The following is a 13,394-nucleotide window of genomic DNA, read 5'->3' as shown; positions in this document are numbered from 1 at the left end:
TTAGAAAAAATATATTAATTCAGGAAAACTTGGCTTATTAGACAAATCGGGCCTTGAATAGTAGGCCAAAAAGTGAGTTCTGGCTACTAGGTACGACATATATATATATATATATATATATATATATATATATATGTCGTACCTAGTAGCCAGAACGCACTTCTCAGCCTACTATGCAAGGCCCGATTTGTCTAATAAGCCAAGTTTTCCTGAATTTATATATTTTCTCTAATTTTCTTCTTATGAAATGATAAAGCTACCCATTTCATTATGTATGAGGTCAATTTTTTTTATTGGAGTTAAAATTAACGTAGATATATGACCGAACCTAACCAACCCTACCTAACCTAACCTAACCTATCTCTATCGGTTAGGTTAGGTTAGGTAGCAGAAAAAGTTAGGTTAGGTTAGGTTAGGTAGGTTAGGTCGTCGAAAAAACATTAATTCATGAAAACTTGACTTATTAGGCAAATCGGGCCATGCATAGTTGGCTGAGAAGTGCGTTCTGGCTATTAGGTACGACATATATATATATATATATATATATATATATATATATATATATATATATATATATATATATATATATATATATATATATATATATATATAATAATTATCATTAAAACGGAAGAGAAAATTATGACAAAGTCCAAGGATGCCACATAAAAAATAATAATAATAATTTGTGTATCTAGAAGTAGCAGAATAAAGTGACTTAAACTTACATTGTAACATGTAGTCTTTAAATGATAAACATGAAAGTTATAAGTAGCTTTGGAGAAAGGAAAGCACTCTTCACGGTTGTGTAGTGTAGTTAAGAGTGTAAACATTACCAGAATAACACTGAAACCGAAAATTATAATTTATTAACATCTTTATTTTGTATTAGATATATAGTTGACGTATTGATTCATTTATAATATTTTATAACCCACGATATTACTATTGGTACGTGACTTAGTAAGTATACGGCACTGCCTGGAAGAAAGATTTACAGCGCTAACATGGTGTGTGGCGCCGCACCCTCTCCCAGCAAGTATATTCAACCAGACCATCGTGGTGTTGTAGAGCCCGGGGTGTGGTAGCGGTCTGGCCGGCCACCCCCAGGCTCTCCTGTCCGGTCATTAACCAACAACTATTCCCACCAGGTTTGGAACTGCCCTCAGGAAGATCCGAGTCCGAGCCGAGGACACAAGGTGCAGAACACTTTTACAAGCGATTCACCAACCAATATGACCACTAGGACTGGTTATACTTGGCTATACTCGCATCCTTGGTTTTCCAGCCGCTCTCTCAGCTGACCTGACAACCAATTACTTGTTTTTGAATAGTTCTATTATGTCTATCACTGTGTCCTTCCCTCTCTCTCTGCCTCTCGTGTCTCAACCGTTCAGTCGTTTGGCATAGAAACTTTGCAGAGGACATAGAGGCTCTATAACCGACCATGTGACTCACAGCCCAAGCTATCTCAAGCTTCTGCGTCAGTTTATTTCTCCCACAAATTTTTGTGTACAATAGAATAATTTTCACATTATTAATTTTTCTTTAGCTGGTGATTTTTGCTTTCACTTTTATTTTTATAACTTTTTTTATGTAAATATTAATAGCTCCACTAATACTGACTTTAGATAAATCAAAGATAAATCATGATATAATTAATTAAAAAATAATTACGTTACTGTTAAAAAGCCGCCATAAAAACTAAATGTACATAATTGATTCTTTATTTCACATTCTTTGCCCCCAACCACACTTGTTGGGAGTTCGTCCCTCAGAACACTCCGACACACTCCTCACTCTCCCTCTACTCCTGCACAGCCACACGATACTAACGAAGTCACCTCCCCGCCCGCAGGAGAACAACAGCTTGAGACCTTACTTGGCGGAGGCCATCGCTGCTTGCTGCGTCTCCAGAGAGACTGGTCTCCTCTTTGGCCAGGCAGGGGCAGTAGCGCCGCTTGTCCAGTGAGTACGCGCGCGCGCACACACACACACACACACACACACACACACACACACACACACACACACACACACACACACACACACACACACACACACACACACACACACACACACACACACACACACACACACACACACACACACACACACACACACACACACACACACACACACACACACACACACGCACGCACGCACGCACGCACGCGCGCACACACACACACACACACACACACACACACACACACACACACACACACACACACACACACACACACACACACACACACACATAAGAGGTTGTTCTGGAAACTGGAAAATATTGGAGGAGTGACAGGTAAGCTTCTAACATGGATGAAAAATTTTCTGACTGATAGAAAAATGAGGGCAGTAATCAGAGGCAATGTATCGGACTGGAGAAATGTCACAAGTGGAGTACCACAGGGTTCAGTTCTTGCACCAGTGATGTTTATTGTCTACATAAATGATCTACCAGTTGGTATACAGAATTATATGAACATGTTTGATGATGATGCTACGATATTAGGAAGGATAAGAAACTTAGATGATTGTCATGCCCTTCAAGATGACCTGGACAAAATAAGTATATGGAGCACCACCTGGCAAATGGAATTTAATGTAAATAAATGACATGTTATGGAATGTGGACTAGAAGAACATAGACCCCACACAACCTATATATTATGTGAGAAATCTTTAAAGAATTCTGATAAAGAGATCTAGGGGTGGTTCTAGATAGAAAACTATCACCTGAGGACCACAGAAAGAATATTGTGCGAAGAACCTATGCCACGCTTTCTAACTTCAGAATTGCTTTTAAATACATGGATGGCGATATACTAAAGAAATTGTTCAAGACTTTTGTTAGGCCAAAGCTAGAATATGCAGCAGTTGTGTGCTGCCCACATCTTAAGAAGCACATCAACAAACTGGAAAAGGTGCAAAGACATGCTACCAAGTGGCTCCCAGAACTGAAAGGCAAGAGCTACGAGGAGAGGTTAGAGGCATTAAATATGCCAAAACTAGAAGACAGAAGAAAAAGAGGTGATATGATCACAACATACAAAATAGTAACAGGAATTGATAAAATCGAAAGGGGAAGATTTCCTGAGACCTGGAACTTTAAGAACAAGAGGTCATATATTTAAACTAGCTAAACACAGATGCCGAAGAAATATAAGAAAATTCACTTTCGCAAACAGAGTGGTAGACGGTTGGAACAAGTTAGGGGAGAAGGTGGAGGAGGCCAAGACCGTCAGTAGTTTCAAAGCGTTATATGACAAAGAGTGCTGGGAAGACGGGACACCACGAGCGTAGCTCTCATCCTGTAACTACACTTAGGTAATTACACTTAGGTAATTACACACACACAGCACCAGGTGTTGCACCAGGCAGAAACAAGTGGGCAAAGTTTCTTTCCCCCTTGAATGCCCCTGTTATCTAGCACTAAATAGGTACCTGGGAGTTAGTCAGCTGTCACGGGCTGCTTCCTGGTGTGTGTGTGTGTGTGGTGTGGAGGAAAAAAAAAGTAGTTAGTAAACAGTTGAGAGGCGGGCCGAAAGAACAAAGCTCAACCCCCGCAAACACAACTAGGTGAATACAGCAGTTGATTGACATGATCACAATGGTGTACTGTCCCCATTGGTCTGTAGCATGAAGTAGTTGTACTTTGAATTAGATTCTACAGACCAGTAGAGAAACACCAACATCGACGAAGACCTCCGTACTCGAGTCGACCAACATCTCGACATTCTTGCAGATCGACATCGCCACAGCACCGAAACCGGTGCTGTCAGTCTCCGTTTTGTAGTGGTAAGACACTCGCCTGGCGTTCCGCGAGCGCTATGTCATGGGTTCGTATCCTGGCCGGGGAGGATTTACTGGGCGCAATTCCTTAACTGTAGCCTCTGTTTAACGCAACAGTAAAATGTGTACTTGGATGAAAAAACGATTCTTCGCGGCGGGGGATCGTATTCCAGGGACCTGCCCGAAACGCTACGCGTACTAGTGGCTGTACAAGAATGTAACAACTCTTGTATATATCTCAAAAAAAAAAAAAAAAACAGAATCATCAAGAAACTGCCAACATTATTCGGAGGACCTATGGGGATTCCTCGACCAAGAGATGGCTTCTTAAACCTTGCTGGAATCAACCTCACTGACGACCAAATCACTCTCTTAAATTTGGGAATAAACTGTCACGTTATGTCCAGACCAAGCGAAATGGCCCGGAAGGTGGAGTTGGAGATACTATTGGACGACATATTCGACCTCGAGACGCAAAAGGTTACCACTAAAGACACCTTGCAAGCAGAACTTATTGCAGTAGGAGAAAAGATTCGTGGTAACTACAGAAGCACCATACTGTCCCCTCGAGCTCAAAGTGGCAGCCTTCGTGAGAACAAGGAGATAGTCGTCAGGAGAGATGACAAGTCGCCAATATACATTAATCTTAAAAAAGACGAATTTTTGGCAAAAATTAACCTCATACTCTCCGACCAAACTAAATTCCAGAAGGTAACGAGGGATACTACAGCCGAACTGAAAACGAAGGTAAACAGATTGATTGAAACTGTGAACGCCAAGAAATCTGGTCTCCACCTGCCAAAGGTTATCGGGGAATACAAACCTGGTTACGCATATGGGAATGTCAAGGCACACTAGCCTGGAAACCCACTTCGGCTAATCATCAACCAGATACCCACACCCACATACAGACGGGCTAAGCGACTCAACTGCCTGCTGACTCCTTATGTGTCTTGTGCTTTTATCCTGAAGTCTCCAAAGGAATTCGTTGACTTACTGCAGGGAGCAGCACGGGCCACGGGGATAAGAGCCTCTCTGGATGTAGAGTCGCTGTTTACCAATGTGCCTGTGGACGAAACAATCAGGATGATGAGGGACAGAGTTTATCGTGATTTGGCTTGTACCTCTTTGGACATACCAGAGAGCATACTGAGGAAGTTTCTCGAAGCCTGCACTAAAGAGGCACCCTTCTTGAGTCCCAATGGGCACGTCTATAAACAAGTAGATAGGGTCGCCATGGGTTCTCCTCAAGTTGTCCTGTTTGCAAACTTCTACATGGGTACTATAGAGCAGAGGGTCTTAGTTGACATGGACTTGAAACCCGCCATATACTGCAGGTACAATGGCGGCATATTTATGCAGGTACCTGATGTCAGACGTCTGCAGCACCTGAAGAGAGGCATTCGAGCAAAATTCGGTGTTAAGTTTCACTTACGAGATGGAGAGTGAGGGGAAGCTGCTTTTTCTAGATGTAACAGTCACGGAAAGGAATGGAGGCTTCCACACTGCAGTCTACACTAAGAAAACGAACATAGGAATGTGCCTTAATGCCAATAGTGACTGCTCACGCAGGTACAAGAGGAGTGTTGTCAACGCTTATGTCGACCGGGCTCTCACCGGCTTCCATCGACCTGGATGGAAGCAGGTCGATGAAAACTCTGTAGGGCAGGTGGTATTCAACAATGGCTTCTCTAACGGTTTTGTTGAAGACGTCATTAAAAGAAAGGTGAAACGCCATGCAATCTCTGAGGAATCAACTAACACAACACTTGTACACCCTATTAGACTGTTTTACAGGAAATTCTTTTCGACGGCTCATAAACAGAGGAAAGTGTCCTGAAAGATATTATTAATAGGAACGTTATTCCCAAAGATACAAATCAGAAGATGCAATTAACAATTTACTACAAAAACAAGAAAACTGCCAACCTACTCATAAAAAACCTTCCAGACACCAAACAGAACGCCTTGAAAGAAACCAACGTCGTCTATGCCTTCACTTTCCCACTTGGGGACTGTCAGCCCCAAAGATCTCAGTATATGGGCAAGACAACAATATCTCTTTCCAGGTGATTAAAAAAGCACAAACAACAGGGCTCCCTCAAGGAGCATATAATCACCTCACACAACCACATCATCACCATTAACAAGTAACACTGAAATTATCGATAGATACAACGATAACAGGAGACTCGACATCAGCGAGGCCCTACACGTCAAAATGTCAAAACCAGCAATCAATAGCCAATTCACACATTATTACATTTAATTATAATGTTGGCTGTTAAAAAGTATTTGCAACAATGTTATCTCCAGTAACTTATTTAAGGTATATATGATTTATAGATTTCAATTATATTATAATTAGCTTTTTGTGCAAAAGGTGATAATGGACTAATTTAAGATAATTATATTCAAAATAACAATTAAAAAACTTTTATACTGCAATCATCCTGTGACTTCACTCTTGTACAGCCTTCAGTGTCCTTAACTCTATGCTCGGTCACAAGGCAGGATAGCTTTTATAACAGTACAATAGCGAAATGTAGTTAAAACTTGAACCAACACTGGAAGTATCTCTATTCCTCTTCAAACAGGTACTACAATTAAACAAAAGAAATATGTTGAGATACGATTTAATTGTCTCCATCAGGTACCTGGAGACCGACGACAGCACCATCAGGAGGCCCACCTGCCGGGCCCTACACCGCCTCTCCCTCGAGCCTGAGAACTGTGTTACTTTACACCAGAGTGGTGCAGTGCCGGTCAGTACCCCTGTGGTCTCCTGTGGCCGGGGTGTGTGGGTGGAGGTCAACCTTATGACCAGGGGGTGTGTGGGTGGAGGTCAACCTTATGACCAGGGGGTGTGTGTGGAGGTCAACCTTATGACCGGGGGGTGTGTGGGTGGGGGTCAACCTTATGACCGGGGGTGTGGGTGGAGGTCAACCTTATGACCGGGGTGTGTGGGTGGGGGTCAACCTTATGACCGGGGGGTGTGGGTGGAGGTCAACCTTATGGCCGGGGTGTGTGGGTGGAGGTCAACCTTATGACCGGGGTGTGTGGGTGGGGGTCAACCTTATGACCGGGGGGTGTGTGGGTGGAGGTCAACCTTATGACCGGGGTGTGTGGGTGGAGGTCAACCTTATGACCGGGGTGTGTGGGTGGAGGTCAACCTTATGACCGGGGTGTGTGGGTGGAGGTCAACCTTATGACCGGGGGGGTGTATGGGTGGAGGTCAACCTTATGACCGGGGTGTGTGGGTGGATGTCAACCTTATGACCGTGGTGTGTGGGTGGAGGTCAACCTTATGACCGTGGTGTGTGGGTGGAGGTCAACCTTATGACCAGGGGGTGTGTGGGTGGAGGTCAGCCTTATGACCGGGGTGTGTGGGTGGAGGTCAACCTTATGACCGGGGTGTGTGGGTGGAGGTCAACCTTATGACCGGGGTGTGTGGGTGGAGGTCAACCTTATGACCGGGGGGTGTGTGGGTGGAGGTCAACCTTATGACCGGGGGGTGTGTGGGTGGAGGTCAACCTTATGACCGGGGGGTGTGTGGGTGGAGGTCAACCTTATGACCGGGGGGTGTGTGGGTGGAGGTCAACCTTATGACCGGGGTGTGTGGGTGGAGGTCAACCTTATGACCGGGGGGGTGTGGGTGGAGGTCAACCTTATGACCGGGGTGTGTGGGTGGAGGTCAACCTTATGACCGGGGGGTGTGTGGGTGGAGGTCAACCTTATGACCGGGGTGTGTGGGTGGAGGTCAACCTTATGACCGGGGTGTGTGGGTGGAGGTCAACCTTATGACCGGGGTGTGTGTGGGTGGAAGTCAACCTTATGACCGGGGGGTGTGTGGGTGGAGGTCTACCTTATGACCGGGGTGTGTGGGTGGAGGTCAACCTTATGACCGGGGGGTGTGTGGGTGGAGGTCAACCTTATGACCGGGGGGTGTGTGGGTGGAGGTCAACCTTATGACCGGGGGGTGTGTGGGTGGAGGTCAACCTTATGACCGGGGGGTGTGTGGGTGGAAGTCAACCTTATGACCGGGGGGTGTGTGGGTGGAGGTCAACCTTATGACCGGGGTGTGTGGGTGGAGGTCAACCTTATGACCGGGGGGTGTGTGGGTGGAGGTCAACCTTATGACCGGGGGGTGTGTGGGTGGAGGTCAACCTTATGACCGGGGGGTGTGTGGGTGGAGGTCAACCTTATGACCGGGGGGTGTGTGGGTGGAGGTCAACCTTATGACCGGAGTGTGTGGGTGGAGGTCAACCTTATGACCGGGGGGTGTGTGGGTGGAGGTCAACCTTATGACCGGGGGGTGTGTGGGTGGAGGTCAGCCTTATGACCGGAGTGTGTGGGTGGAGGTCAACCTTATGACCGGAGTGTGTGGGTGGAGGTCAACCTTATGACCGGAGGAGGGGGGGGGTGGAGGTCAGAAAAGTGTGTGGGGGGGGTCAGATATATAGTGTTTTGTTGCATAAAACACAAAATAAAAATAATCCAAATGATTCATCATATTCCATTCATCTGGACAGTATGACTCTCGAGTCGTGATTCATCATTTAATGATCTGTGAAGAACAGGGATTTTATGATTCATCATATTTTTTATAATATTCTGTGTAATATTATTGTATAGATATGATGAGCACCGATGAGGAGTTCTTAGTCCCACACACCTGTCATTACTCTCCCCACACACCTGTCATTACTCTCCCCACACACCTGTCATCACTCCCCCACACACCTGTCATTACTCTCCCCACACACCTGTCATTACTCCTCCCTCACACCTGTCATTACTCTCCCCACACACCTGTCATTACTCTCCCCACACACCTGTCATTACTCCTCCCACACACCTGTCATTACTCTCCCCACACACCTGTCATTGCTCCCCCCTCACACCTGTCATCACTCTCCCCACACACCTGTCATTACTCTCCCCACACACCTGTCATTACTCTCCCCACACACCTGTCATTGCTCCCCCCTCACACCTGTCATCACTCCTCCCTCACACCTGTCATTACTCTCCCCACACACCTGTCATCACTCCCCCCACACACCTGTCATTACTCTCCCCACACACCTGTCATTACTCTCCCCACACACCTGTCATTACTCTCCCCACACAACTGTCATTACTCTCCCCACACACCTGTCATCACTCCTCCCTCACACCTGTCATTACTCTCCCCACACACCTGTCATTGCTCCCCCCTCACACCTGTCATCACTCCTCCCTCACACCTGTCATCACTCCTCCCTCACACCTGTCATCACTTTTCCCACACACCTGTCATCACTTTTCCCACACACCTGTCATCACTCATCCCTCACACCTGTCATCACTCCTCCCTCAAACCTGTCATCACTCATCCCTCACACCTGTCATCACTCCTCCCTCACACCTGTCATCACTTTTCCCACACACCTGTCATCACTTTTCCCACACACCTGTCATCACTCATCCCTCACACCTGTCATCACTCCCCCTCACACCTGTTATCACCCCTCCCTCACACCTGTCATCACTCCCCCCACACACCTGTCATTACTCTCCCCACACACCTGTCATCACTCCTCCCTCACACCTGTTATCACCCCTCCCTCACACCTGTCATCACTCCTCCCTCAAACTTGTCAGCACTCCCCCACACACCTGTCATCACTCCTCCCTCACACCTGTTATCACCCCTCCCACACACCTGTCATCACTCCCCCCTCACACCTGTCATCACTCATCCCTCACACCTGTCATCACTCCCCCCACACACCTGTCATCACTCCCCCCCCCACACCTGTCATCACTCCCCCCTCACACCTGTCATCACTCATCACTCACACCTGTCATCACTCCCCCCACACACCTGTCATCACTCCCCCCTCACACCTGTCATCACTCATCCCTCACACCTGTCATCACTCCCCCCCACACCTGTCATCACTCCCCCCACACACCTGTCATAACTCCCCCCACACACCTGTCATCACTCCCCCCTCACACCTGTCATCACTCATCCCTCACACCTGTCATCACTCCCCCTACACACCTGTCATCACTTCCCCCACACACCTGTCATCACTCCCCCCACACACCTGTCATCACTCCCCCCACACACCTGTCATCACTCCCCCCACACACCTGTCATCACTCCCCCCACACACCTGTCATTACTCCCCCCACACCTGTCATCACTCCCCCCACACACCTGTCATCACTCCCCCCACACACCTGTCATCACTCCCCCCACACACCTGTCATCACTCCCCCCACACACCTGCCATCACTCCCCCCACACACCTGTCATCACTCCCCCTACACACCTGTCATCACTTCCCCCACACACCTGTCATCACTCCCACACACCTGTCATTACTCCCCCTCACACCTGTCATCACTCCCCCCACACACCTGTCATCACTCCCCCAACACGTCATCACTCCCCCCACACACCTGTCATTACTCCCCCCACACACCTGTCATTACTCCCCCCCACACCTGTCATCACTCCCCCCACACACCTGTCATCACTCCCCCCACACACCTGTCATCACTCCCCCCACACACCTGTCATCACTCCCCCACACACTTGTCATCACTCCCCCACACACCTGTCATCACTTCCCCCACACACCTGTCATCACTCCCCCCACACACCTGTCATCACTCCCCCCCACACACCTGTCATCACTCCCCCCACACACCTGTCATCACTCCCCCCACACACCTGTCATCACTCCCCCCACATACCTGTCATCACTCCCCCCACACACCTGTCATCACTCCCCCCACACACCTGTCATCACTCCCCCCACACACCTGTCATCACTCCCCCCACACACCTGTCATCACTCCCCCCACACACCTGTCATCACTCCCCCCACACACCTGTCATCACTCCCCCCACACACCTGTCATCACTCCCCCCCCCCCTCACACCTGTCATTACTTCTACTTCTCACTTTTCTCTCAGCAGTTGCTATTAAACACGTTATTTTACAGCTGCTGCTGGAGATGCTTGGGTCGGAGGACGAGGTGGTCCAGGAAGCAGCGGCAGACTGCTTGAGGAACATTCGTCTGCTGGCCCTGCAGCGGTGTAAGGCGCACGCCCGCAGCGCCCGGGTCTCTCCCCGTGGCAGTCTCAGCAGCAGGCGCTGAGGGCTGGCAGCCGTGCTCGCCCGCAGCGCCCGGGTCTCCTCCTCCCCCACCCTGAATCAACGAAGCCTATTAATATATCTTGGAAAGCATTTAGAACAACTTCATTTTTAACATGACACCGTTAGCCAGCACGGTTTTTGTTTTTATTATAGTCTACCTTATCCAGCTAAACTGAACTTATCGTTATCTAACTTAACCCAACTTAACGCAGCCTAACTTAACCATACTTTATCAATCCCAACATAATCTAATCTAACCTAACTTAGCCTTACTTAACGAAATATATCCAGGAATGGTTGAATGCACGAGAATATATCTTTCACGAGTTCGAGTCTTCCTCAAAACTATAGAATTAATTGTTATATTCGTCTCGTTGTAAGCTTAGAGAGTGTTGAGTCGTGTCAGTTATAATATTTATACCTTGTAATATACTTTTGTTTGTTGGCATCTCTCGCTATCAAGATAGATATATGTATATAAGAAGGGGGAGCACTTCCTCTCACGCGTCAGATGTAAATTTAAGCTCCGGATGGACCACTGTTTGCCCAGGAGTGGAATAGATAAAAGCATGGACTGCTTTTTATCCTCATTCAATGACTCCAATGATATAAATATATTTCATTCATTTTTGCTACAGGAGCCTCGAACTACCAAAGCGGCAGCCAGTAGCTGTAACCATCACGCTACTAAACACCCACAATAAAGGAGGATCTCAAACACACGCAACTTTTATTTAACTGAGACTTCCGGCCTCTCCTGGGGTGCCACCGAAGGAATTAGGTGATCCAGGCCCAAGTCGTGTAAACTGCTAACCCCGTTTATCCATCCATGAGCGGGGCGGGGTCGTCCCCATTTCTCCCACTAAAAGCTGTGTAGCTCCCATATCGAACCCCATGAAACAGGTGGAGATGAAATGTGGCTAGCCGGTTTTCTAGAATGTCATTACTTTATGCCACCTTGTAATATATAAATAAATAAATAAATAAATAAATAAATATGTTTATTCAGGTAAGGTATATACATACAAGTGATGTTACATTAATGGATTGATATATAGATAGAGCTAGTACATACAATGCCTAAAGCCACTATTACGCAATGCGTTTCGGACAAGAAAAACATTAATATCTAGAACTTAATACTAATTGAGCATAAAGAATAAAAAGTGTTGAGAACAAATACAAATAAAGATAAAAAAAAGAGGGAACATGACTGAAAAAGCAGCACAAATACAATAGGTTGACAAACAGTGTTGATTAAAAAAAAAGAAAATAACATATGTATGTACTTGAGACCGGGTCGCCTCATGGCGCAACCTATAGCGAAGTGGATGGAGGCGATAAAGAGAAGAGGCATGATGTGTGGCGGTCGAGGAGTGCAGAGAAGCGCCAGCTCTTGTGCTCGTTAGGTGGAGGTTAATGTAATATTTTTGTAATGGTCGTCGGGAATAGCCAGGTGTGGTAGCCACATGGTGGAAAGCGGACTATGCTAGTCGATTACAGTGGTCGTCGAGTAGCGCCATATGTGGATCTAAATAGAAGGAGGAAATAATCTCTACTGACGCCGTTGACTCTTAATAAGATGGGTGCAATTGTTATGCAGAACAAAGTCTATAAATATTTTTGCTCTAAACTTCTCGTTAAATATTTTCAGTACCCAAAGCTTGGTTTGTTATGGTTACAAGATATACACGCACACGGTACTATATTAGTGAAATTATTGGGTCGCCTAAAAATATACTTATACCAATAAGTGGAAATATCTATAATAAAATTACAAGTATATCGCCAAGGAACTTTTTTTTACCCATTTCCATCAACTTGAAAAATCTGGACCATTTTCTTTTATATTGTGAGACGTTGCACTCCCAGGCTTCGTCCCAACGTCTACGACACTGCTGTATCCAAGACTACAACGTCTGCGACACTGCTGTATCCAGGACTACAACGTCTGCGACACTGCTGTATCCAGGACTACAACGTCTACGACACTGCTGTATCCAAGACTACTAAATAAATATGAAAACCCACTAAACACCGTGTATCTAATCTACTCAATAACATAACACCGTCCCCCCATCCTGTGGGCAGCAGTATATAGGTTACAATCAGCTACATTTACTACGTAGTTAGCAAACTGCGTATATTTGGCTAAAATATCTTGTAGTAGATAATTTTGAATGTCTATGCTGAAACACGATTCTGCAATATACAAGACTGAGATTGTGGATGCAGATAACCTTAAACTGTGAAGACGTGAGAAACTGCACACCCATAATTATGTTTCATGCAGTAAATTTTGGTAAGTTATTCAATTAATATTATAGCATTTTTTTATTAAACACATGCAGTGATGATATCTATACGACACGTCAGATAATGTGTGCTTTGGATATCTTATCTTCTGACAGGTTATTGTGACTCGTCCTCTGCACGTAA

General features: G+C 46.2%; 1 protein-coding gene and 1 long non-coding RNA gene across 3 annotated transcripts in view; one reads left to right on the top strand and one right to left on the bottom strand.

Annotated features, from left to right (window-relative positions):
- gudu (Armadillo repeat-containing protein gudu) overlaps nucleotides 1-12,743 on the top strand; it is a 136,842-nt gene extending 124,099 nt beyond the window's left edge. For both annotated transcript variants that reach the window (XM_069329876.1, XM_069329877.1), the window contains exons 13-15: nucleotides 1,859-1,968; nucleotides 6,449-6,560; nucleotides 10,801-12,743. In XM_069329876.1, the coding sequence (XP_069185977.1) occupies nucleotides 1,859-1,968; nucleotides 6,449-6,560; nucleotides 10,801-10,956 (378 nt within the window). In that variant the 3' untranslated portion in view covers nucleotides 10,957-12,743. The remainder of the gene's footprint in view (nucleotides 1-1,858; nucleotides 1,969-6,448; nucleotides 6,561-10,800) is intronic.
- LOC138367862 (uncharacterized) overlaps nucleotides 1-13,394 on the bottom strand; it is a 62,450-nt gene that overhangs the window by 48,411 nt on the left and 645 nt on the right. The window lies entirely within an intron of this gene.

The sequence above is a fragment of the Procambarus clarkii genome, chromosome 23 (genome assembly GCF_040958095.1).
Source record: "Procambarus clarkii isolate CNS0578487 chromosome 23, FALCON_Pclarkii_2.0, whole genome shotgun sequence".
Lineage (NCBI taxonomy): Eukaryota > Metazoa > Arthropoda > Malacostraca > Decapoda > Cambaridae > Procambarus > Procambarus clarkii.
This window is presented reverse-complemented; position numbering and strand designations above follow the sequence as displayed.